The sequence below is a fragment of the Pan troglodytes genome, chromosome 8 (genome assembly GCF_028858775.2).
Source record: "Pan troglodytes isolate AG18354 chromosome 8, NHGRI_mPanTro3-v2.0_pri, whole genome shotgun sequence".
Taxonomy (NCBI): domain Eukaryota; kingdom Metazoa; phylum Chordata; class Mammalia; order Primates; family Hominidae; genus Pan; species Pan troglodytes.
Window position 1 is genome coordinate 146,234,142 of NC_072406.2, and position 23,888 is coordinate 146,258,029.

The window sequence follows — 23,888 nt, forward strand, 5'->3', positions numbered from 1 at the left end:
AGCGTGAGCCCCTTGCCTCACACCGGCCCCTCCCACGCTGAGAGAGGTCAGCGTGAGCCCTTGCCTCACACCGGCCCCTCCCACGCTGAGAGAGGTCAGCGTGAGCCCCTTGCCTCACACCGGCCCCTCCCACGCTGAGAGAGGTCAGTGTGAGCCCTTGCCTCACACCGGCCCCTCCCACGCTGAGAGAGGTCAGCGTGAGCCCCTTGCCTCACACCGGCCCCTCCCACGCTGAGAGAGGTCAGTGTGAGCCCTTGCCTCACACCGGCCCCTCCCACGCTGAGAGAGGTCAGCGTGAGCCCCTGCCTCAACAGGCCACCGTGAGGGAGGAGCAGGGTCGCACGCGGGCTGCTGGGAGGCAGGCAGGGACTTGGGCCTGGGAGGTCGCGGTGGGGCGAGAGCTGGGCCTGGAGACACCCCTCTGAGGGAACGGCGGGGCCTACAGACTCTGTTCTCCAGCCGGAGCTGGGACTGTTCAGGTACTGGGAGGCGGGATGTGGGTCTGAAGAGCTTGGTTGCCGAAACTTCGGGGTCTACAAACGCAGGCGGGAGCTGAGCCAAAAGAGCTTGTTTCCTGGGAGGCGGGAGATGCAGCCAGGAGAAACAGCTGTGCCTGCAGAGGCCGCCATGTGGGAGGCGGAGGCCGGGCCTCCTCAAATCGGCCTCTCCAGACCCACTTGCAGCCTCCCGGCGTCCTCCCCGGGCCCAGCTCTTCCTCCCGGCTGTGTCTCCAGGCCTGACTCTGGCCTCCCAACACCGTCTTTGGACTCAGCTCCTGCCCAGCTCCCAGCGGCCCTGGTAGGCCCACCACTTCCCCAAGCCAAGCTCCCCAGGCCCAGCTCAGGCCTCACGGTGGCCTCTCCAGGCTCAGCTCCTGCCCTCCGATGGCAAGGTCGGTGGGCTCCTCTAGGCCCAGCTTGGGCCTCCCGGCGGCCTCTGCAGGCCCAAATCGTCCTGAAGTCGGCCTCTCCAGGCCCAGCTCCGGCCTCCCGGCGGCCTCTGCAGGCCCAAGTCGTCGTCAAGTCGGCCTGGAATTGGGCCTGGAAGAGCAGCAAGTCGGCCTTCCCGGGCCCAGCTCCGTCCTCTCGGCGGCCTCTCCAGGTGCAAAACTTCCTCGAGTCAGCCTCTCCAGGCCCAGCTCCTCCTGCCTCCCAGTGGCCTCTTTCAGCCCAGACCAGCTCATGGCTCTTGGCGGCCTTCCCAGGCCCCGCTTTTGACTTTTGGTGGCCTCTTCAGGCCCAGAAGTTGACCTCCAGTGGGCCTTTGCAGGCCCGGCCTCCTGCCTCTCGAAGGCCTGCATGGGCCTGGACTCACAGCAGACTCACAGCGGACTCTCCATGCCCAGCTAGCTCTTGCCTCATTGCGGCCTCCCGAGTCCAAAGCTCCTGCCTCTCGGCCGCTTCGGCAGGCCCAGCTCCCGCCTGCCAGCGGCCTCTTTAGGCCCAGCTCATTCCTCACAACGGCCTTCCCAGGCCCCGTTTTTCCCTTCCGGCAGCCTCTTGGCCTCTAATTTGTTTATCTTTTGTGTATAAATCCCAAAATATTGAATTTTGGAATATTTCCACCATTATGTAAATATTTTGGTAGGTGATTTATTTGGGGTGAGTTTCTGCACCAAGCCCGAATTTTTTATTTTATTTTACTTATTATTTGGTGTTAAACAGGTTTAATGACGGTCACGGCAACTTTTTGGCACAATGAAAAATATCGCCCATGATCAACGTGTTCTGTTCTGGGGAAGGGGGCAAAGGCAGGGTGAATCACTTTCTTAAAAAGTATAGCTCAAGGTGGGAGTGCAGAGGGAATGGGGAGAAAACCCTCCCGCTGCCTGTGTCGAAGTGCAGGAGCCCCCACCCCCATACTCACCTGAGTCCAGCCCCCCTCTGCCCCCCGGGTGGCTCAGCCCAGCTCCTGCCTAGGAAAGCCTTAGTGTTGGGAGGGACCCTGATGACTGAGGAGCCTGGTAGCTCCAGGTCGCCCACACTTTCAGGTCTCTTGCCCCAGAAGGTGGCAGGATCCATTGGGAGGAAACAGGTCGCCTTGGAAGGCGTCCGTGGGTCCCCATCCCCAGGGGTAGGGGCCACAGGGGGCCCGCTCTGCTGCCTTGACCATACTCCTGGGCTTTGAAGGATCCTGGGCCCAGTAAGAAGGAGGTGGGTGCCAAGGTTGAGGAGGAAGCATCCGAGTATGTGTAGGGGGAGGACAGGGTGGGACCATAGACTTTGCCAAAAGCTGCAGGTGGATCGGGGGACCCTGGGAGCTCAGGATCCAGCAAGGGGCGGCAGGAGTAAAGGAGGAAGGAATGACAGGTGCAGGTACCTTCCCACCAAAGCCCTTGTTGCCCTCTGGCTCCTCCCCAGAGTTGTCCCCACTCTCAAGTCAGTCACCCACTCCTTGAACTTGAGATCAGTGTCAGTGGTGCTAAAGCCATCATCAGCAATGACATCATCACCCCCTCCTCCTCATGGATGACCGTGTGCTCCTCGTCACTCGCTATGTCCTCACTGGCCATGTGCTGGGAATGAGCATCTCAAGTGGGCAGCAGCAGGGCTGCCCACTGGTCACCTCCCTCACCAGGGGCTGCAAAGTGGCCTGGAGCTTCATACTGAGTAGAAGGCTTTGGGCCAGAGTATGATGCAGTGCCAGACACCACCTGTGTCAGTTCCTGTAGTGCCTGACGGTCTATTTCCCTGCCGTCCAGGCTGTGTACCCCCCTGTGGGAGAAGGCTTGGGCCAGGCTGAGCCAGGTTCCCTGACTGTGTGCAGCCGTTCTGCCCCACAGAAGCTGCTCCTTGGTATCCGAGCTCTGGAGTGTTTAGGCTGCAACTGACAGGAGTTCAGAGGACACCCCAGGGGCAGTGGCAGTGCCCGTCTCTGATATGCTCCGCTCCCACGAGCCCTTGTTACACTCCTGCTAGCCCCTGGCTTGTGGGCTTGGCCTCTGAGCTGGACTTCTTTCGGTCCTTGTTGCAAGTGGGCCACCTTCACCTGGAAGGCCAGGTCGTGGTATTTCTGCGTCTCATTGGGCCCCAGGGTGTACCACCGCTCGCTCAGCATCTGGCTGACGGTCCGGATATCCTGGTTGGAGTGACCCTGGTGCGCCCTGCCAGGGCCTGGTGCCGCTTGCTGAAGATCATGACCGCCACTCATGGGCCACCGGATGTGGTCCTTGTCCCATTTGTTGGGGCTGCGTCCATCCTTCTCAGAAGATGAGTCCTGTTCCTTGCGCAGGGCACTGAGGGACTGGGCCTGACATCATCTGAGTGGTAGAGGCAACTGGGTGTCAGGAGACATGATGGAGAGGAAAGCATCATCATGGTCATTCTCTGTCTCACTGTCCAGCAGGGACTCCCCTGAGGGGCCCAGGGCTCCTCCTCCATGGTGGGAGGTGAGCTTTTACCAGGTTCCACCACCCCCAAAGTGTGTGGGGTTGCGGGCCCTGGGCTTTCAGGGCAGGTGGCTCCAGGGGGCTGCCCAGGGTCAACACTCCCTGTCCCACCTGGTGGATGCTCATGAGCAACAGCTGCCAACTTGGCAGGTTGTTTTCTCTGGTTGGAGGCCACTGAGTGACTGGCAGGTTGCTGGGCCTCGTGTGGCTGCAGGGAGGGGTGAGGAAGGGGATGGAGTACCAGGGGAACATGGCCACAGAGTGACCTTCCACATTCCTCCACACGAACATGCTGACGCCACGGGAGGCCTCACTGAACGCAGGCCTGGGGGCCGAGTACTTGGTCCGGGCGGGGGGTTCCTGGCAGGCGCTCACACCTCGCCCCCTCCTCAGCCAAGGTGGCTTGGGCCCAGAGAAGGGGGGGTTGGAGAGGAGCAGAAGGCCAGGCCTCAAGTTTTGTTTTTTTTGTTTTTTTGTTTTTGAAATGTAGTTTGACTCTTGTCACCCAGGCTGGAGTGCAGTGGCACGATCTCAGTGGCCTTCATACCTGGCTAATTTTTTGTATTTTTACTGGAGGTGGGGTTTTGCCATGTTGGCCAGGCTGGTCTTGACCTCCCGACCTCAGGTGATCCACCCACCTCAGCCTCCCAAAATGGGATTACAGGCATGAGCCACTGCTCCCAACTTCATTCATGTTTACTTGAAAAACTCCGTTAAGCATTTTTTTAAGGTAGACCTAGTGGTCCTGAATGCCCTCAGCTTTGTTTGTCGAGGAAGCACGTTATTTCTTTTTTCTTTCTGAAGGACAGCTTTGTCAGACATAGTATTAGTTGCTGGCAGTTTTTTTCTTTCAGCACTTTGAATGTATTACTCGAGTCTGTCCTGACCTGCAAAGTTTCTTTAACTTTTGACTATTTGATTATATTGTGACTTGGTGAGTATCTATTTGGTTTGAACCTCTTTAGGAATCTTTAAGCTTCATGGATTTAGATGTCTAAATCTTTCCCATGATTTAGGCAGTTTTCAGCCATTCTTTAAATAAGCTTTCTTCTCCTTTCTCTACTTTCCTTCCCAAACTCCCATAACCTGACAATGGTTTGCCTAATGGTGTCTTGTTGGCTTTCTTTTCTCTGTCTTTTTTTCTTTTTCTTTTTCTTTTTTTTTTTTTTTTTTTGAGACAGAGTCATGCTCTGTCACCCAGGCTGGAGTGCAATGTGTGGTCTCGGCTCACTAGGGTTAGGGTTAGGGTTTTAGGGTTGTTAGGGTTAGGGTTTTAGGGTTGTTAGGGTTAGGGTTTTAGGGTTGTTAGGGTTAGGGTTAGGGTTTTAGGGTTGTTAGGGTTAGGGTTAGGGTTTTAGGGTTGTTAGGGTAAGGGTTAGGGTTTTAGGGTTGTTAGGGTTAGGGTTTAGGGTTAGGGTTAGGGATAGGGTTAGGGTTAGGGTTTAGGGTTAGGGTTCGGGTTCGGGTTCCGGTTAGGCTTAGGGTTTAGGGTTAGGGTTAGGGTTATTGGTTAAAGTTAGGGTTAGGGTTCGGGTTAGGGGTTAGGGTTTAGGGTTAAGGTTAGGGTTATTGGTTAGGGTTAGGGTTCGGGTTTGGGTTCTGGTTGAGGTTGGGGTTTGGGTTCGGGTTCGGGTTAGGGTTAGGGTTAGGGTCAGGGGTTAGGGGTTAGGGGTTAGGGTTTGGGGTTAGGGTTTAGGGTTAGGGTTAGGGTTTTTGGTTAGGGTTTGGGTTCGGGTTGGGGTTGTGGTTTGGGTTAGGGTTAGGGTTAGGGTTAGGGTTTGGTGTTAGCGTTAGGGGTTAGTGGTTAGGGTTAGTGTAGGGGTTAGGAGTTAGGGGTTAGGGTTAGGGTTTTGTGTTAGGTTTAGGGTTAGGGAAGGGTTAGGGTTAGGGTTAAGGTTAGGGTAAAGGCGTTAGGGTTAGGGTTAGATTACAATTTCTAACCTGTTTTATTTTGTTTTTTTTCTGAGACAGGGTCTCCCTCTGTTGTCCAAGGCTGGAGTGTAGTAGTGCTATCGCAGCTGACTGCAGCCTCAACCTTCCAGGCTGAAGCGATCCTCCTACCTCACCCTCCCACGTGGCTGAGACTACAGGTGCTTGACACTATGCCCAACTAATATTTGGAATTTTCGTATACGTGGATTCCAGAGGGGTGACAGCGAAACGTGAGTAAGCATGGATTTTGGTATATGCAGAGATGGGGTGCTGGAACTGATTCTGTATACTGAGGGACGACGACTGTATATGTTTTTACAATTACGCTGTAGGATACATTCTGTTGCATAGCCTTGAAAATAATCATTTTTAATTGAGTGGAATAATAATAATAATATTGCTAAAAGTAGCAGCTGGCCAGGTGTGGTGGCTCACACTGGTAATCGCAACACTTTGGGAGGCTGAGGCGGGAGGATGGCTTGAGGCCAAGAGTTTGCGATAGGCCTTGGAAACGCAGGGGGAGTCACCGTCCCTACAGAAAAATACATGAATTAGCCTAGTGTGGTGGCATGTTCCTGTAGTCCCAGCTACTTGGGAGGCTGAGGTGGGAGGATCGCTTGAGCCCAGGGAGGCTGAGACTGCAGTGAGTCATGATCAGGCCTCTGCACTCCAGCCTGGGTGACAGAGTGAGACCCTGTCTCAAAACAACAGAAAAGTAGCCGCTAACGTCAACTGAACTTTTATACCAGGTGCCTATTGATACCATAGTTTAATTTCTTAGAACTGTTTCTTATTTCACTTACCAACTCTGTCTTCAGTTACTCCCAGATTTCTACTGTGTGTGTCCAGATGACCTTTTGTTTAGATTGAATTGTCTCCCCAGAAGTAAGATTACTGTGAGTCATGGTGAATGGACATTCTCATTACCCTTGATGTAAGTTGACAGGGTTTTGAGTGCCTCCCAGCTATAATCTTAGCACTTTGGGAGGCCAAGAGAGGAGGATTGCTTGAGGCCAAGAGTTGGAGGAGGCAGTATGGCAGTATGGTGAGACCCTGTCTCCACTATTTTAAAAAATTGACAGGCTTTACCCTGGAAGGCTTATACACAATTTCAACACCCCTCGTAGTATAAGAAAGTGCCCATTTCACTGCACCTTTGCCAGCACAGGGTATTATAATTTAGTAAGTCATTTTTTGTTTGATTATTTTAAATAGATAAAAGACCTCATGTTACTTTACTTGTCACATTTCAACATCTTTCCTTAGCTTATTAGCTCTATCTCTTCTCTGTCTGTAAATGGTTGTTGTTGTTGTTTTGTTCTTTGAGACAGGGTCTTGCTCTGTCACCAGGCTGGACTGTAGCGGCATAATCATGCCTCGCTGCAGCCTTGACCTCCCAGGCTCAAACTTCAGCATTCCGAGTAGCTGGGACTACAAGTGTGCACCACCACTCCCAGCTAACTTTTTTTCATTTTTTTTTTGGATAGAGACAGGGTCTCACTGTGTTGTCCAGACCGGTCTCTAGCTCCTGGCCTTAAGCAATCTTCCTGCATTAGCTTCTCAAATGGCTGGAATTTCAGGCATGAGCCACCATGCCTGGCCTGGGCTAGTCCCATATTCTCTAGAGTTCTCTTTACTTTGTGCTAGCCAATCTCTCATTGTGCTGTTCACCTGTTATAATGAATAATTCTCTGTATTAAATTTTACCACTTTAAACTTTTGAGTGGTTTATGCTTCCTGATTGGACTCTGACTAATATGTTAGGAAGGGTCCCAGGAGGTAAACCCACACAGATGGGATTTGGGCATAGGTTTGGTTTCCCAGGGGGCAGTGCTGAGCTCTTTGCCAGTGGGAAATGGGATGCTGGTGATTTCCAGTAGGTGACCTCACAGTGACTCAAGCTACCACTTACTGCTGATTGTGACAAAATGCCAGCTGAGGCACATGCCTTGGGAGCTAAGTGGTTTCTGCCCTTGACCACTGTGAAGACTGTTTTGGGAAGGGTCGCTTTGGATGCACTTGAGCAGGGGTCCCCAACCCCTGAGCCATGGAGCCGTAAGGAGCCACACAGCAGGAGGTGAGTGGTGTCCAGTGAGGGAGTGAGGGAAGCTTCGTCTGTATTTACAGCCACTCCCCTTTGCTCACATTCCCGCCTGAGCTCCGCCTTCTCAGATGAGCAGCAGCATTAGATTCTCACAGGAGAACGCACCCTGTTGTGAACCGGGTATGTGAGGGATCTAGGTTGCGCTGTCCTTATGAGAATCTAATACCTATTGATCTGTCACTTTCTCCCATCACGCTCAGGTGGGACCATCCAGTTTCAGGAAAACAAGCTTAACACGCCCACTGATTCGACATTATGGTGAGTTCTATAATTATTTTATTATATATTACAGTGTAATAATGGAAATAAAGTGCCTAATAAATGTAAATGTGCTTACATCTTTTGGCCCAGCTCCTACCTCCCGGCAGCCTCTCCAGGCCCAGAACTTTCTCCAGTCAGTCTCTACAGACCAAGCTCCTGACTCACAATGGCCTATTTAGGCCCATACCCTACGTCACGGCAGTCTCCGCAGATGAGGCTACTGCCTCACAACAGCCTCCACAGGCACAGCTCCATCGTTACAATGGCCTCTTTAGACCCAGCTCCTGCCTCCCAGCCTTCTCTCCAGGCCCTGAACTTTCTCCGTAAGTTGAGGTAGCTGGGACTGTAGGTATACATGACGATACTTGGGTAATTTTTAAATTGTTTTGTAGACATGGGGTCTCACTTTGTTGGCCAGGCTGGTTTCAAACTAATGGCCTCAAGTGACCCTTCCACCCCTGCCTCCCATCCTCGAGGTATTTGCCACCACAAGGAGCACTTGTTCAATTTTCTAAAAAAAAAATTTCTAAAGTAAGGCTGTGGGATGATGGCAGGAAGATAAAAGAAAAACAGAAGAATAAGTTAAAGTGACTTATTCACACATATTCTTTTGGCAGCAAGAAGAACTTTTAGTATATACATTCCTTACAAACAAACAAAGGGCAGGTAAACAATGTTGTATAGGAACTTCAACACACACTGTACAGTATTCCCACTTTGCTGACATAAGTTACGGAAATTTCGTAGTTTACTTGAGTGTCGCTACCAGTGTTTTGCTTCTCTGATGATTTTTATCAACTTCCTCATCTGTTAACTTCTCTCCAAGGTATGTCATGTCACGACATACTGCCGCTGCACGAACATGGCCAGTGTCTTCCTATTCAACATGTAGAATGCTTTCCTAATTTCTCTTTTTACTCTCTGTCTTTGTGTTCTGCATTTTCCTTACTTTTATTGTCAGAAACTCCAGAAAGTCAATCGTACTAATTTATCACGATTTGCTTTATTAATTTATACTTTGCTTATATGGAATTTTGCCCAGCAGACCTCATTACAGTTTCTAACCTGTTTTATTTATTTATTTATTTTCCGAGACAGGGTCTCCCTCTGTTGTCCAAGGCTGGAGTGTAGTAGCGCTATCGCAGCTGACTGCAGCCTCAACCTTCCAGGCTGAAGCGATCCTCCCACCTCAACCTCCCACGTGGCTGAGACTACAGGTGCTTGCCACTATGCCCAACTAATATTTGGAATTTTCGTATACGTGGATTCCAGAGGGGTGACAGCGTAACGTGAGTAAGCATGGATTTTGGTATATGCAGAGATGGGGTGCTGGAACTGATTCTGTATACTGAGGGATGACGACTGTATATGTTTTTACAATTACGCTGTAGGATACATACTGTTGCATAGCCTTGAAAATAATCATTTTTAATTGAGTGGAATAATAATAATAATATTGCTAAAAGTAGCAGCTGGCCAGGTGTGGTGGCTCACACTGGTAATCGCAACACTTTGGGAGGCTGAGGCGGGAGGATGGCTTGAGGCCAAGAGTTTGCGATAGGCCTTGGAAACAAAGGGGGAGTCACCATCCCTACAGAAAAACACATGAATTAGCCTAGTGTGGTGGCATGTTCCTGTAGTCCCAGCTACTTGGGAGGCTGAGGTGGGAGGATCACTTGAGCCCAGGGAGGCTGAGACTGCAGTGAGTCATGATCAGGCCTCTGCACTCCAGCCTGGGTGACAGAGTGAGACCCTGTCTCAAAACAACAAAAAAGTAGCAGCTAACATCAACTGACCTTTTACCAGGTGCCTACCGATACCATAGTTTAATTTCTTAGAACTGTTTCTTATTTCACTTACCAACTCTGTCTTCAGTTACTCCCAGATTTCTACTGTGTGTGTACAGATGATCTTTTGTTTGGATTGAATTGTCTCCCCAGAAGTAAGATTACTGTGAGTCATGGTGAATGGACATTCTCATTACCTTTGATGTAAATTGACAGGGTTTTGGGTGCCTCCCAGGTATAATCTTAGCACTTTGGGAGGCTAAGAGAGGAGGATTGCTTGAGGCCAAGAGTTGGAGGAGGCAGTATGGCAGTATGGTGAGACCCTGTCTCCATTATTTTAAAAAATTGACAGGCTTTACCCTGGAAGGCTTATACACAATTTAAACACCCCTCATAGTATAAGAAAGTGCCCATTTCACTGCACCTTTGCCAGCACAGGGTATTATAATTTAGTAAGTCATTTTTTGTTTGATTATTTTAAATAGACAAAAGACCTCATGTTACTCTACTTGTCACATTTCAACGTCTTTCCTCAGCTTATTAGCTCTATTTCTTTTCTGTCTGTAAATGGTTGTTGTTGTTTTGTTCTTGGAGACAGGGTCTTGCTCTGTCACCAGGCTGGACTGTAGTGGCATAATCATGCCTCACTGCAGCCTTGACCTCCCAGGCTCAAACTTCAGCATTCCGAGTAGCTGGGACTACAAGTGTGCACCACCACTCCCAGCTAACTTTTTTCTTCTTTTGGATAGAGACAGGGTCTCACTGTGTTGTCCAGACCGGTCTCTAGCTCCTGGCCTTAAGCAATCCTCCTGCATTAGCTTCTCAAATGGCTGGAATTTCAGGCATGAGCCACCATGCCTGGCCTGGGCTAGTCCCATATTCTCTAGAGTTCTCTTTACTTTGTGCTAGCCAATCTCTCATTATGCTGTTCACCTGTTATAATGAATAATTCTCCATATTAAATTTTACCACTTTAAACTTTTGAGTGGTTTATGCTTCCTGATTGGACTCTGACTAATATGTTAGGAAGGGTCCCAGGAGGTAAACCCACACAGATGGGATTTGGGCATAGGTTTGGTTTCCCAGGGGGCAGTGCTGAGCTCTTTGCCAGTGGGAAATGGGATGCTGGTGATTTCCAGTAGGTGACCTCACAGTGACTCAAGCTACCTCTTACTGTTGATTGTGATGAAATGCCAGCTGAGGCACATGCCTTGGGAGCTAAGTGGTTGCTGCCCTTGACCACTGTGAAGACTGTTTTGGGAAGGGTCGCTTTGGATGCACTTGAGCAGGGGTCCCCAACCCCTGAGCCATGGAGCCGTAGGCAGCCACACAGCAGGAGGTGAGTGGTGTCGAGTGAGGGAGTGAGGGAAGCTTCGTCTGTATTTACAGCCACTCCCCTTTGCTCACATTCCCGCCTGAGCTCCGCCTTCTCAGATGAGCAGCAGCATTAGATTCTCATAGGAGAACGCACCCTGTTGTGAACCGTGCATGTGAGGGATCTAGGTTGCGCTGTCCTTATGAGAATCTAATACCTATTGATCTGTCACTTTCTCCCATCACGCTCAGGTGGGACCATCCAGTTTCAGGAAAACAAGCTTAACACGCCCACTGATTCGACATTATGGTGAGTTCTATAATTATTTTATTATATATGGGATATATAATAAATATATATATTTATTATATATATTAATATGTTAAATATATTAATATATGAAATATATTATTATATATTGTAATAATGGAAATAAAGTCCCTAATAAATGTAAATGTGCTTAAATCTTTTGGCCCAGCTCCTACCTCCCGGCAGCCTCTCCAGGCCCAGAACTTTCTCCAGTCAACCTCTACAGACCAAGCTCATGACTCACAATGGCCTATTTAGGCCCATACCCTACGTCACGGCAGTCTCCGCAGATGAGGCTGCTGCCTCACAACAGCCTCCACAGGCACAGCTCCATCGGATATGGGATATATCCAATATCCACAGCCCACAGCTTCCTCAAGCCAAGCTCCCCAGGCCCAGGTCAGGCCTCACGGTGGCCTCTCCAGGATGAGCTCCTGCCCTCCGATGGCACCTGCAGGCCCCAAATGGTCTCCGGTCGGTGGGCTCCTCCACGCCAAGCTTGGGCCTCCCGGCGACCTCTGCAGGCCCAAGTTGTCCTGAAGTTGGCATCTCCCGGCCGTGCCTCCCAGCAAGTAAGCAAGCTCTTTTGGCTCAACTCCTGCCCAGCTCCCAACCGCCTTTGTGGGCCCCGAACTTTCTCCAGCCAAGTTCTTCGGGCCTAATTCCTGCCGCCCGGTGGCCTGTACGGGCCCAGCAATGGTTGGAGAACAGCCTATGCAGGTCCCGCTCTTGCCTCCCAGGGGCCTCTCCAGGCCCAGCTCTTGACCCCACGGCAGCCTCTCAGGGCCAAGTCCCTGCCTGCCTCCCAGCAGCCCGCGTGCGGCCCAGCTCCTCCCTCACGGTGGCCTGTTGATGCCCATGCCTCTGGTACCCTGCCCAGAGGCATGAGCCCCTGCCTCACACCGGCCCCTCCCACGCTGAGAGAGGTCAGCGTGAGCCCTTGCCTCACACCGGCCCCTCCCATGCTGAGAGAGGTCAGAGTGAGCCCCATGCCTCACACCGGCCCCTCCCATGCTGAGAGAGGTCAGCGTGAGCCCTTGCCTCACACCGGCCCCTCCCACGCTGAGAGAGGTCAGCGTGAACCCCTTGCCTCACACCGGCCCCTCCCACGCTGAGAGAGGTCGTGAGCCCTTGCCTCACACCAGCCCCTCCCATGCTGAGAGAGGTCAGAGTGAGCCCCATGCCTCACACCGGCCCCTCCCACGCTGAGAGACGTCAGCGTGAGCCCTTGCCTCATACCTTCCCCTCCCACGCTGAGAGAGGTCAGCGTGAGCCCTTGCCTCACACCGGCCCCTCCCACACTGAGAGAAGTCAGAGTGAGCCCCATGCCTCACACCGGCCCCTCCCAGGCTGAGAGAGGTCAGCGTGAGCCCTTGCCTCACACCGGCCCCTCCCACGCTGAGAGAGGTCAGCGTGAGCCCCTTGCCTCACACCGGCCCCTCCCACGCTGAGAGAGGTCAGCGTGAGCCCTTGCCTCACACCGGCCCCTCCCTCGCTGAGAGAGGTCAGCGTGAGCCCTTGCCTCACACCGGCCCCTCCCACGCTGAGAGAGGTCAGCGTGAGCCCTTGCCTCACACCGGCCCCTCCCACGCTGAGAGAGGTCAGAGTGAGCCCCATGCCTCACACCGGCCCCTCCCACGCTGAGAGAGGTCAGCGTGAGCCCTTGCCTCACACCGGCCCCTCCCACGCTGAGACAGGTCACAGTGAGCCCCATGCCTCACACCGGCCCCTCCCACGCTGAGAGAGGTCAGCGTGAGCCCTTGCCTCACACCGGCCCCTCCCACGCTGAGAGAGGTCAGAGTGAGCCCCATGCCTCACACCGGCCCCTCCCACGCTGAGAGAGGTCAGCGTGAGCCCTTGCCTCACACCGGCCCCTCCCACGCTGAGAGAGGTCAGAGTGAGCCCCATGCCTCACACCGGCCCCTCCCACACTGAGAGAGGTCAGCGTGAGCCCCATGCCTCACACCGGCCCCTCCCACGCTGAGAGAGGTCAGCGTGAGCCCTTGCCTCACACCGGCCCCTCTCACGCTGAGAGAGGTCAGAGTGAGCCCCATGCCCCACACCGGCCCCTCCCACGCTGAGAGAGGTCAGCGTGAGCCCTTGCCTCACACCGGCCCCTCCCACGCTGAGAGAGGTCAGCGTGAGCCCTTGCCTCACACCGGCCCCTCCCTGGCTGACAGAGGTCAGCCTGGGCCCCATGCCTCACACCGGCCCCTCCCACAGTGAGAGAGGTCAGCATGAGCCCTTGCCTCACACCGGCCCCTCCCACGCTGAGAGAGGTCAGCGTGAGCCCTTGCCTCACACCGGCCCCTCCCACGCTGAGAGAGGTCAGAGTGAGCCCCATGCCTCACACCGGCCCCTCCCACGCTGAGAGAGGTCAGCGTGAGCCCCATGCCTCACACCGGCCCCTCCCACGGTGAGAGAGGTCAGCGTGAGCCCTTGCCTCACACCGGCCCCTCTCACGCTGAGAGAGGTCAGCGTGAGCCCCATGCCTCACACCGGCCCCTCCCACGCTGAGAGAGGTCAGCGTGAGCCCTTGCCTCACACCGGCCCCTCCCACGCTGAGAGAGGTCAGCGTGAGCCCTTGCCTCACACCGGCCCCTCCCTCGCTGACAGAGGTCAGCGTGAGCCCCTTGCCTCACACCGGCCCCTCCCACGCTGAGAGAGGTCAGCGTGAGCCCTTGCCTCACACCGGCCCCTCCCACGCTGAGAGAGGTCAGCGCGAGCCCCTTGCCTCACACCGGCCCCTCCCACGCTGAGAGAGGTCAGCGTGAGCCCTTGCCTCACACCGGCCCCTCCCACGCTGAGAGAGGTCAGCGTGAGCCCCTTGCCTCACACCGGCCCCTCCCACGCTGAGAGAGGTCAGCGTGAGCCCTTGCCTCACACCGGCCCCTCCCACGCTGAGAGAGGTCAGCGTGAGCCCCTTGCCTCACACCGGCCCCTCCCACGCTGAGAGAGGTCAGCGTGAGCCCCTTGCCTCACACCGGCCCCTCCCACGCTGAGAGAGGTCAGCGTGAGCCCTTGCCTCACACCGGCCCCTCCCACGCTGAGAGAGGTCAGCGTGAGCCCCTTGCCTCACACCGGCCCCTCCCACGCTGAGAGAGGTCAGCGTGAGCCCTTGCCTCACACCGGCCCCTCCCTCGCTGACAGAGGTCAGCGTGAGCCCCTTGCCTCACACCGGCCCCTCCCACGCTGAGAGAGGTCAGCGTGAGCCCTTGCCTCACACCGGCCCCTCCCACGCTGAGAGAGGTCAGCGTGAGCCCTTGCCTCACACCGGCCCCTCCCACGCTGAGAGAGGTCAGCGTGAGCCCTTGCCTCACACCGGCCCCTCCCTCGCTGACAGAGGTCAGCGTGAGCCCCTTGCCTCACACCGGCCCCTCCCACGCTGAGAGAGGTCAGCGTGAGCCCTTGCCTCACACCGGCCCCTCCCACGCTGAGAGAGGTCAGCGCGAGCCCCTTGCCTCACACCGGCCCCTCCCACGCTGAGAGAGGTCAGCGTGAGCCCTTGCCTCACACCGGCCCCTCCCACGCTGAGAGAGGTCAGCGTGAGCCCCTTGCCTCACACCGGCCCCTCCCACGCTGAGAGAGGTCAGCGTGAGCCCTTGCCTCACACCGGCCCCTCCCACGCTGAGAGAGGTCAGCGTGAGCCCCTTGCCTCACACCGGCCCCTCCCACGCTGAGAGAGGTCAGTGTGAGCCCTTGCCTCACACCGGCCCCTCCCACGCTGAGAGAGGTCAGCGTGAGCCCCTTGCCTCACACCGGCCCCTCCCACGCTGAGAGAGGTCAGTGTGAGCCCTTGCCTCACACCGGCCCCTCCCACGCTGAGAGAGGTCAGCGTGAGCCCCTTGCCTCACACCGGCCCCTCCCACGCTGAGAGAGGTCAGTGTGAGCCCTTGCCTCACACCGGCCCCTCCCACGCTGAGAGAGGTCAGCGTGAGCCCCTGCCTCAACAGGCCACCGTGAGGGAGGAGCAGGGTCGCACGCGGGCTGCTGGGAGGCAGGCAGGGACTTGGGCCTGGGAGGTCGCGGTGGGGCGAGAGCTGGGCCTGGAGACACCCCTCTGAGGGAACGGCGGGGCCTACAGACTCTGTTCTCCAGCCGGAGCTGGGACTGTTCAGGTACTGGGAGGCGGGATGTGGGTCTGAAGAGCTTGGTTGCCGAAACTTCGGGGTCTACAAACGCAGGCGGGAGCTGAGCCAAAAGAGCTTGTTTCCTGGGAGGCGGGAGATGCAGCCAGGAGAAACAGCTGTGCCTGCAGAGGCCGCCATGTGGGAGGCGGAGGCCGGGCCTCCTCAAATCGGCCTCTCCAGACCCACTTGCAGCCTCCCGGCGTCCTCCCCGGGCCCAGCTCTTCCTCCCGGCTGTGTCTCCAGGCCTGACTCTGGCCTCCCAACACCGTCTTTGGACTCAGCTCCTGCCCAGCTCCCAGCGGCCCTGGTAGGCCCACCACTTCCCGAAGCCAAGCTCCCCAGGCCCAGCTCAGGCCTCACGGTGGCCTCTCCAGGCTCAGCTCCTGCCCTCCGATGGCAAGGTCGGTGGGCTCCTCTAGGCCCAGCTTGGGCCTCCCGGCGGCCTCTGCAGGCCCAAATCGTCCTGAAGTCGGCCTCTCCAGGCCCAGCTCCGGCCTCCCGGCGGCCTCTGCAGGCCCAAGTCGTCGTCAAGTCGGCCTGGAATTGGGCCTGGAAGAGCAGCAAGTCGGCCTTCCCGGGCCCAGCTCCGTCCTCTCGGCGGCCTCTCCAGGTGCAAAACTTCCTCGAGTCAGCCTCTCCAGGCCCAGCTCCTCCTGCCTCCCAGTGGCCTCTTTCAGCCCAGACCAGCTCATGGCTCTTGGCGGCCTTCCCAGGCCCCGCTTTTGACTTTTGGTGGCCTCTTCAGGCCCAGAAGTTGACCTCCAGTGGGCCTTTGCAGGCCCGGCCTCCTGCCTCTCGAAGGCCTGCATGGGCCTGGACTCACAGCAGACTCACAGCGGACTCTCCATGCCCAGCTAGCTCTTGCCTCATTGCGGCCTCCCGAGTCCAAAGCTCCTGCCTCTCGGCCGCTTCGGCAGGCCCAGCTCCCGCCTGCCAGCGGCCTCTTTAGGCCCAGCTCATTCCTCACAACGGCCTTCCCAGGCCCCGTTTTTCCCTTCCGGCAGCCTCTTGGCCTCTAATTTGTTTATCTTTTGTGTATAAATCCCAAAATATTGAATTTTGGAATATTTCCACCATTATGTAAATATTTTGGTAGGTGATTTATTTGGGGTGAGTTTCTGCACCAAGCCCGAATTTTTTATTTTATTTTACTTATTATTTGGTGTTAAACAGGTTTAATGACGGTCACGGCAACTTTTTGGCACAATGAAAAATATCGCCCATGATCAACGTGTTCTGTTCTGGGGAAGGGGGCAAAGGCAGGGTGAATCACTTTCTTAAAAAGTATAGCTCAAGGTGGGAGTGCAGAGGGAATGGGGAGAAAACCCTCCCGCTGCCTGTGTCGAAGTGCAGGAGCCCCCACCCCCATACTCACCTGAGTCCAGCCCCCCTCTGCCCCCCGGGTGGCTCAGCCCAGCTCCTGCCTAGGAAAGCCTTAGTGTTGGGAGGGACCCTGATGACTGAGGAGCCTGGTAGCTCCAGGTCGCCCACACTTTCAGGTCTCTTGCCCCAGAAGGTGGCAGGATCCATTGGGAGGAAACAGGTCGCCTTGGAAGGCGTCCGTGGGTCCCCATCCCCAGGGGTAGGGGCCACAGGGGGCCCGCTCTGCTGCCTTGACCATACTCCTGGGCTTTGAAGGATCCTGGGCCCAGTAAGAAGGAGGTGGGTGCCAAGGTTGAGGAGGAAGCATCCGAGTATGTGTAGGGGGAGGACAGGGTGGGACCATAGACTTTGCCAAAAGCTGCAGGTGGATCGGGGGACCCTGGGGGCTCAGGATCCAGCAAGGGGCGGCAGGAGTAAAGGAGGAAGGAATGACAGGTGCAGGTACCTTCCCACCAAAGCCCTTGTTGCCCTCTGGCTCCTCCCCAGAGTTGTCCCCACTCTCAAGTCAGTCACCCACTCCTTGAACTTGAGATCAGTGTCAGTGGTGCTAAAGCCATCATCAGCAATGACATCATCACCCCCTCCTCCTCATGGATGACCGTGTGCTCCTCGTCACTCGCTATGTCCTCACTGGCCATGTGCTGGGAATGAGCATCTCAAGTGGGCAGCAGCAGGGCTGCCCACTGGTCACCTCCCTCACCAGGGGCTGCAAAGTGGCCTGGAGCTTCATACTGAGTAGAAGGCTTTGGGCCAGAGTATGATGCAGTGCCAGACACCACCTGTGTCAGTTCCTGTAGTGCCTGACGGTCTATTTCCCTGCCGTCCAGGCTGTGTACCCCCCTGTGGGAGAAGGCTTGGGCCAGGCTGAGCCAGGTTCCCTGACTGTGTGCAGCCGTTCTGCCCCACAGAAGCTGCTCCTTGGTATCCGAGCTCTGGAGTGTTTAGGCTGCAACTGACAGGAGTTCAGAGGACACCCCAGGGGCAGTGGCAGTGCCCGTCTCTGATATGCTCCGCTCCCACGAGCCCTTGTTACACTCCTGCTAGCCCCTGGCTTGTGGGCTTGGCCTCTGAGCTGGACTTCTTTCGGTCCTTGTTGCAAGTGGGCCACCTTCACCTGGAAGGCCAGGTCGTGGTATTTCTGCGTCTCATTGGGCCCCAGGGTGTACCACCGCTCGCTCAGCATCTGGCTGACGGTCCGGATATCCTGGTTGGAGTGACCCTGGTGCGCCCTGCCAGGGCCTGGTGCCGCTTGCTGAAGATCATGACCGCCACTCATGGGCCACCGGATGTGGTCCTTGTCCCATTTGTTGGGGCTGCGTCCATCCTTCTCAGAAGATGAGTCCTGTTCCTTGCGCAGGGCACTGAGGGACTGGGCCTGACATCATCTGAGTGGTAGAGGCAACTGGGTGTCAGGAGACATGATGGAGAGGAAAGCATCATCATGGTCATTCTCTGTCTCACTGTCCAGCAGGGACTCCCCTGAGGGGCCCAGGGCTCCTCCTCCATGGTGGGAGGTGAGCTTTTACCAGGTTCCACCACCCCCAAAGTGTGTGGGGTTGCGGGCCCTGGGCTTTCAGGGCAGGTGGCTCCAGGGGGCTGCCCAGGGTCAACACTCCCTGTCCCACCTGGTGGATGCTCATGAGCAACAGCTGCCAACTTGGCAGGTTGTTTTCTCTGGTTGGAGGCCACTGAGTGACTGGCAGGTTGCTGGGCCTCGTGTGGCTGCAGGGAGGGGTGAGGAAGGGGATGGAGTACCAGGGGAACATGGCCACAGAGTGACCTTCCACATTCCTCCACACGAACATGCTGACGCCACGGGAGGCCTCACTGAACGCAGGCCTGGGGGCCGAGTACTTGGTCCGGGCGGGGGGTTCCTGGCAGGCGCTCACACCTCGCCCCCTCCTCAGCCAAGGTGGCTTGGGCCCAGAGAAGGGGGGGTTGGAGAGGAGCAGAAGGCCAGGCCTCAAGTTTTGTTTTTTTTGTTTTTTTGTTTTTGAAATGTAGTTTGACTCTTGTCACCCAGGCTGGAGTGCAGTGGCACGATCTCAGTGGCCTTCATACCTGGCTAATTTTTTGTATTTTTACTGGAGGTGGGGTTTTGCCATGTTGGCCAGGCTGGTCTTGACCTCCCGACCTCAGGTGATCCACCCACCTCAGCCTCCCAAAATGGGATTACAGGCATGAGCCACTGCTCCCAACTTCATTCATGTTTACTTGAAAAACTCCGTTAAGCATTTTTTTAAGGTAGACCTAGTGGTCCTGAATGCCCTCAGCTTTGTTTGTCGAGGAAGCACGTTATTTCTTTTTTCTTTCTGAAGGACAGCTTTGTCAGACATAGTATTAGTTGCTGGCAGTTTTTTTCTTTCAGCACTTTGAATGTATTACTCGAGTCTGTCCTGACCTGCAAAGTTTCTTTAACTTTTGACTATTTGATTATATTGTGACTTGGTGAGTATCTATTTGGTTTGAACCTCTTTAGGAATCTTTAAGCTTCATGGATTTAGATGTCTAAATCTTTCCCATGATTTAGGCAGTTTTCAGCCATTCTTTAAATAAGCTTTCTTCTCCTTTCTCTACTTTCCTTCCCAAACTCCCATAACCTGACAATGGTTTGCCTAATGGTGTCTTGTTGGCTTTCTTTTCTCTGTCTTTTTTTCTTTTTCTTTTTCTTTTTTTTTTTTTTTTTGAGACAGAGTCATGCTCTGTCACCCAGGCTGGAGTGCAATGTGTGGTCTCGGCTCACTAGGGTTAGGGTTAGGGTTTTAGGGTTGTTAGGGTTAGGGTTTTAGGGTTGTTAGGGTTAGGGTTTTAGGGTTGTTAGGGTTAGGGTTAGGGTTTTAGGGTTGTTAGGGTTAGGGTTAGGGTTTTAGGGTTGTTAGGGTAAGGGTTAGGGTTTTAGGGTTGTTAGGGTTAGGGTTTAGGGTTAGGGTTAGGGATAGGGTTAGGGTTAGGGTTTAGGGTTAGGGTTCGGGTTCGGGTTCCGGTTAGGCTTAGGGTTTAGGGTTAGGGTTAGGGTTATTGGTTAAAGTTAGGGTTAGGGTTCGGGTTAGGGGTTAGGGTTTAGGGTTAAGGTTAGGGTTATTGGTTAGGGTTAGGGTTCGGGTTTGGGTTCTGGTTGAGGTTGGGGTTTGGGTTCGGGTTCGGGTTAGGGTTAGGGTTAGGGTCAGGGGTTAGGGGTTAGGGGTTAGGGTTTGGGGTTAGGGTTTAGGGTTAGGGTTAGGGTTTTTGGTTAGGGTTTGGGTTCGGGTTGGGGTTGTGGTTTGGGTTAGGGTTAGGGTTAGGGTTAGGGTTTGGTGTTAGCGTTAGGGGTTAGTGGTTAGGGTTAGTGTAGGGGTTAGGAGTTAGGGGTTAGGGTTAGGGTTTTGTGTTAGGTTTAGGGTTAGGGAAGGGTTAGGGTTAGGGTTAAGGTTAGGGTAAAGGCGTTAGGGTTAGGGTTAGATTACAATTTCTAACCTGTTTTATTTTGTTTTTTTTCTGAGACAGGGTCTCCCTCTGTTGTCCAAGGCTGGAGTGTAGTAGTGCTATCGCAGCTGACTGCAGCCTCAACCTTCCAGGCTGAAGCGATCCTCCTACCTCACCCTCCCACGTGGCTGAGACTACAGGTGCTTGACACTATGCCCAACTAATATTTGGAATTTTCGTATACGTGGATTCCAGAGGGGTGACAGCGAAACGTGAGTAAGCATGGATTTTGGTATATGCAGAGATGGGGTGCTGGAACTGATTCTGTATACTGAGGGACGACGACTGTATATGTTTTTACAATTACGCTGTAGGATACATTCTGTTGCATAGCCTTGAAAATAATCATTTTTAATTGAGTGGAATAATAATAATAATATTGCTAAAAGTAGCAGCTGGCCAGGTGTGGTGGCTCACACTGGTAATCGCAACACTTTGGGAGGCTGAGGCGGGAGGATGGCTTGAGGCCAAGAGTTTGCGATAGGCCTTGGAAACGCAGGGGGTGTCACCGTCCCTACAGAAAAATACATGAATTAGCCTAGTGTGGTGGCATGTTCCTGTAGTCCCAGCTACTTGGGAGGCTGAGGTGGGAGGATCGCTTGAGCCCAGGGAGGCTGAGACTGCAGTGAGTCATGATCAGGCCTCTGCACTCCAGCCTGGGTGACAGAGTGAGACCCTGTCTCAAAACAACAGAAAAGTAGCCGCTAACGTCAACTGAACTTTTATACCAGGTGCCTATTGATACCATAGTTTAATTTCTTAGAACTGTTTCTTATTTCACTTACCAACTCTGTCTTCAGTTACTCCCAGATTTCTACTGTGTGTGTCCAGATGACCTTTTGTTTAGATTGAATTGTCTCCCCAGAAGTAAGATTACTGTGAGTCATGGTGAATGGACATTCTCATTACCCTTGATGTAAGTTGACAGGGTTTTGAGTGCCTCCCAGCTATAATCTTAGCACTTTGGGAGGCCAAGAGAGGAGGATTGCTTGAGGCCAAGAGTTGGAGGAGGCAGTATGGCAGTATGGTGAGACCCTGTCTCCACTATTTTAAAAAATTGACAGGCTTTACCCTGGAAGGCTTATACACAATTTCAACACCCCTCGTAGTATAAGAAAGTGCCCATTTCACTGCACCTTTGCCAGCACAGGGTATTATAATTTAGTAAGTCATTTTTTGTTTGATTATTTTAAATAGATAAAAGACCTCATGTTACTTTACTTGTCACATTTCAACATCTTTCCTTAGCTTATTAGCTCTATCTCTTCTCTGTCTGTAAATGGTTGTTGTTGTTGTTTTGTTCTTTGAGACAGGGTCTTGCTCTGTCACCAGGCTGGACTGTAGCGGCATAATCATGCCTCGCTGCAGCCTTGACCTCCCAGGCTCAAACTTCAGCATTCCGAGTAGCTGGGACTACAAGTGTGCACCACCACTCCCAGCTAACTTTTTTTCATTTTTTTTTTGGATAGAGACAGGGTCTCACTGTGTTGTCCAGACCGGTCTCTAGCTCCTGGCCTTAAGCAATCTTCCTGCATTAGCTTCTCAAATGGCTGGAATTTCAGGCATGAGCCACCATGCCTGGCCTGGGCTAGTCCCATATTCTCTAGAGTTCTCTTTACTTTGTGCTAGCCAATCTCTCATTGTGCTGTTCACCTGTTATAATGAATAATTCTCTGTATTAAATTTTACCACTTTAAACTTTTGAGTGGTTTATGCTTCCTGATTGGACTCTGACTAATATGTTAGGAAGGGTCCCAGGAGGTAAACCCACACAGATGGGATTTGGGCATAGGTTTGGTTTCCCAGGGGGCAGTGCTGAGCTCTTTGCCAGTGGGAAATGGGATGCTGGTGATTTCCAGTAGGTGACCTCACAGTGACTCAAGCTACCACTTACTGCTGATTGTGACAAAATGCCAGCTGAGGCACATGCCTTGGGAGCTAAGTGGTTTCTGCCCTTGACCACTGTGAAGACTGTTTTGGGAAGGGTCGCTTTGGATGCACTTGAGCAGGGGTCCCCAACCCCTGAGCCATGGAGCCGTAAGGAGCCACACAGCAGGAGGTGAGTGGTGTCCAGTGAGGGAGTGAGGGAAGCTTCGTCTGTATTTACAGCCACTCCCCTTTGCTCACATTCCCGCCTGAGCTCCGCCTTCTCAGATGAGCAGCAGCATTAGATTCTCACAGGAGAACGCACCCTGTTGTGAACCGGGTATGTGAGGGATCTAGGTTGCGCTGTCCTTATGAGAATCTAATACCTATTGATCTGTCACTTTCTCCCATCACGCTCAGGTGGGACCATCCAGTTTCAGGAAAACAAGCTTAACACGCCCACTGATTCGACATTATGGTGAGTTCTATAATTATTTTATTATATATTACAGTGTAATAATGGAAATAAAGTGCCTAATAAATGTAAATGTGCTTACATCTTTTGGCCCAGCTCCTACCTCCCGGCAGCCTCTCCAGGCCCAGAACTTTCTCCAGTCAGTCTCTACAGACCAAGCTCCTGACTCACAATGGCCTATTTAGGCCCATACCCTACGTCACGGCAGTCTCCGCAGATGAGGCTACTGCCTCACAACAGCCTCCACAGGCACAGCTCCATCGTTACAATGGCCTCTTTAGACCCAGCTCCTGCCTCCCAGCCTTCTCTCCAGGCCCTGAACTTTCTCCGTAAGTTGAGGTAGCTGGGACTGTAGGTATACATGACGATACTTGGGTAATTTTTAAATTGTTTTGTAGACATGGGGTCTCACTTTGTTGGCCAGGCTGGTTTCAAACTAATGGCCTCAAGTGACCCTTCCACCCCTGCCTCCCATCCTCGAGGTATTTGCCACCACAAGGAGCACTTGTTCAATTTTCTAAAAAAAAAATTTCTAAAGTAAGGCTGTGGGATGATGGCAGGAAGATAAAAGAAAAACAGAAGAATAAGTTAAAGTGACTTATTCACACATATTCTTTTGGCAGCAAGAAGAACTTTTAGTATATACATTCCTTACAAACAAACAAAGGGCAGGTAAACAATGTTGTATAGGAACTTCAACACACACTGTACAGTATTCCCACTTTGCTGACATAAGTTACGGAAATTTCGTAGTTTACTTGAGTGTCGCTACCAGTGTTTTGCTTCTCTGATGATTTTTATCAACTTCCTCATCTGTTAACTTCTCTCCAAGGTATGTCATGTCACGACATACTGCCGCTGCACGAACATGGCCAGTGTCTTCCTATTCAACATGTAGAATGCTTTCCTAATTTCTCTTTTTACTCTCTGTCTTTGTGTTCTGCATTTTCCTTACTTTTATTGTCAGAAACTCCAGAAAGTCAATCGTACTAATTTATCACGATTTGCTTTATTAATTTATACTTTGCTTATATGGAATTTTGCCCAGCAGACCTCATTACAGTTTCTAACCTGTTTTATTTATTTATTTATTTTCCGAGACAGGGTCTCCCTCTGTTGTCCAAGGCTGGAGTGTAGTAGCGCTATCGCAGCTGACTGCAGCCTCAACCTTCCAGGCTGAAGCGATCCTCCCACCTCAACCTCCCACGTGGCTGAGACTACAGGTGCTTGCCACTATGCCCAACTAATATTTGGAATTTTCGTATACGTGGATTCCAGAGGGGTGACAGCGTAACGTGAGTAAGCATGGATTTTGGTATATGCAGAGATGGGGTGCTGGAACTGATTCTGTATACTGAGGGATGACGACTGTATATGTTTTTACAATTACGCTGTAGGATACATACTGTTGCATAGCCTTGAAAATAATCATTTTTAATTGAGTGGAATAATAATAATAATATTGCTAAAAGTAGC

At 53.2% G+C, this 23,888-nt stretch overlaps 2 protein-coding genes across 2 annotated transcripts; both read left to right on the forward strand.

Annotated features, from left to right (window-relative positions):
- Positions 1-355: 355 nt before the first annotated feature.
- On the forward strand, positions 356-1,576 carry LOC134807094 (putative uncharacterized protein FLJ44672). Its single transcript, XM_063781234.1, has one exon. The coding sequence runs from the start codon at positions 589-591 to the stop codon at positions 1,438-1,440; it is 852 nt and encodes a 283-aa protein (XP_063637304.1). The 5' UTR covers positions 356-588; the 3' UTR covers positions 1,441-1,576.
- A 13,560-nt stretch (positions 1,577-15,136) lies between these two features.
- Positions 15,137-16,311, forward strand: LOC134807082 (putative uncharacterized protein FLJ44672). The gene has a single exon (XM_063781222.1). The coding sequence runs from the start codon at positions 15,324-15,326 to the stop codon at positions 16,173-16,175; it is 852 nt and encodes a 283-aa protein (XP_063637292.1). The 5' UTR covers positions 15,137-15,323; the 3' UTR covers positions 16,176-16,311.
- Positions 16,312-23,888: the final 7,577 nt, after the last annotated feature.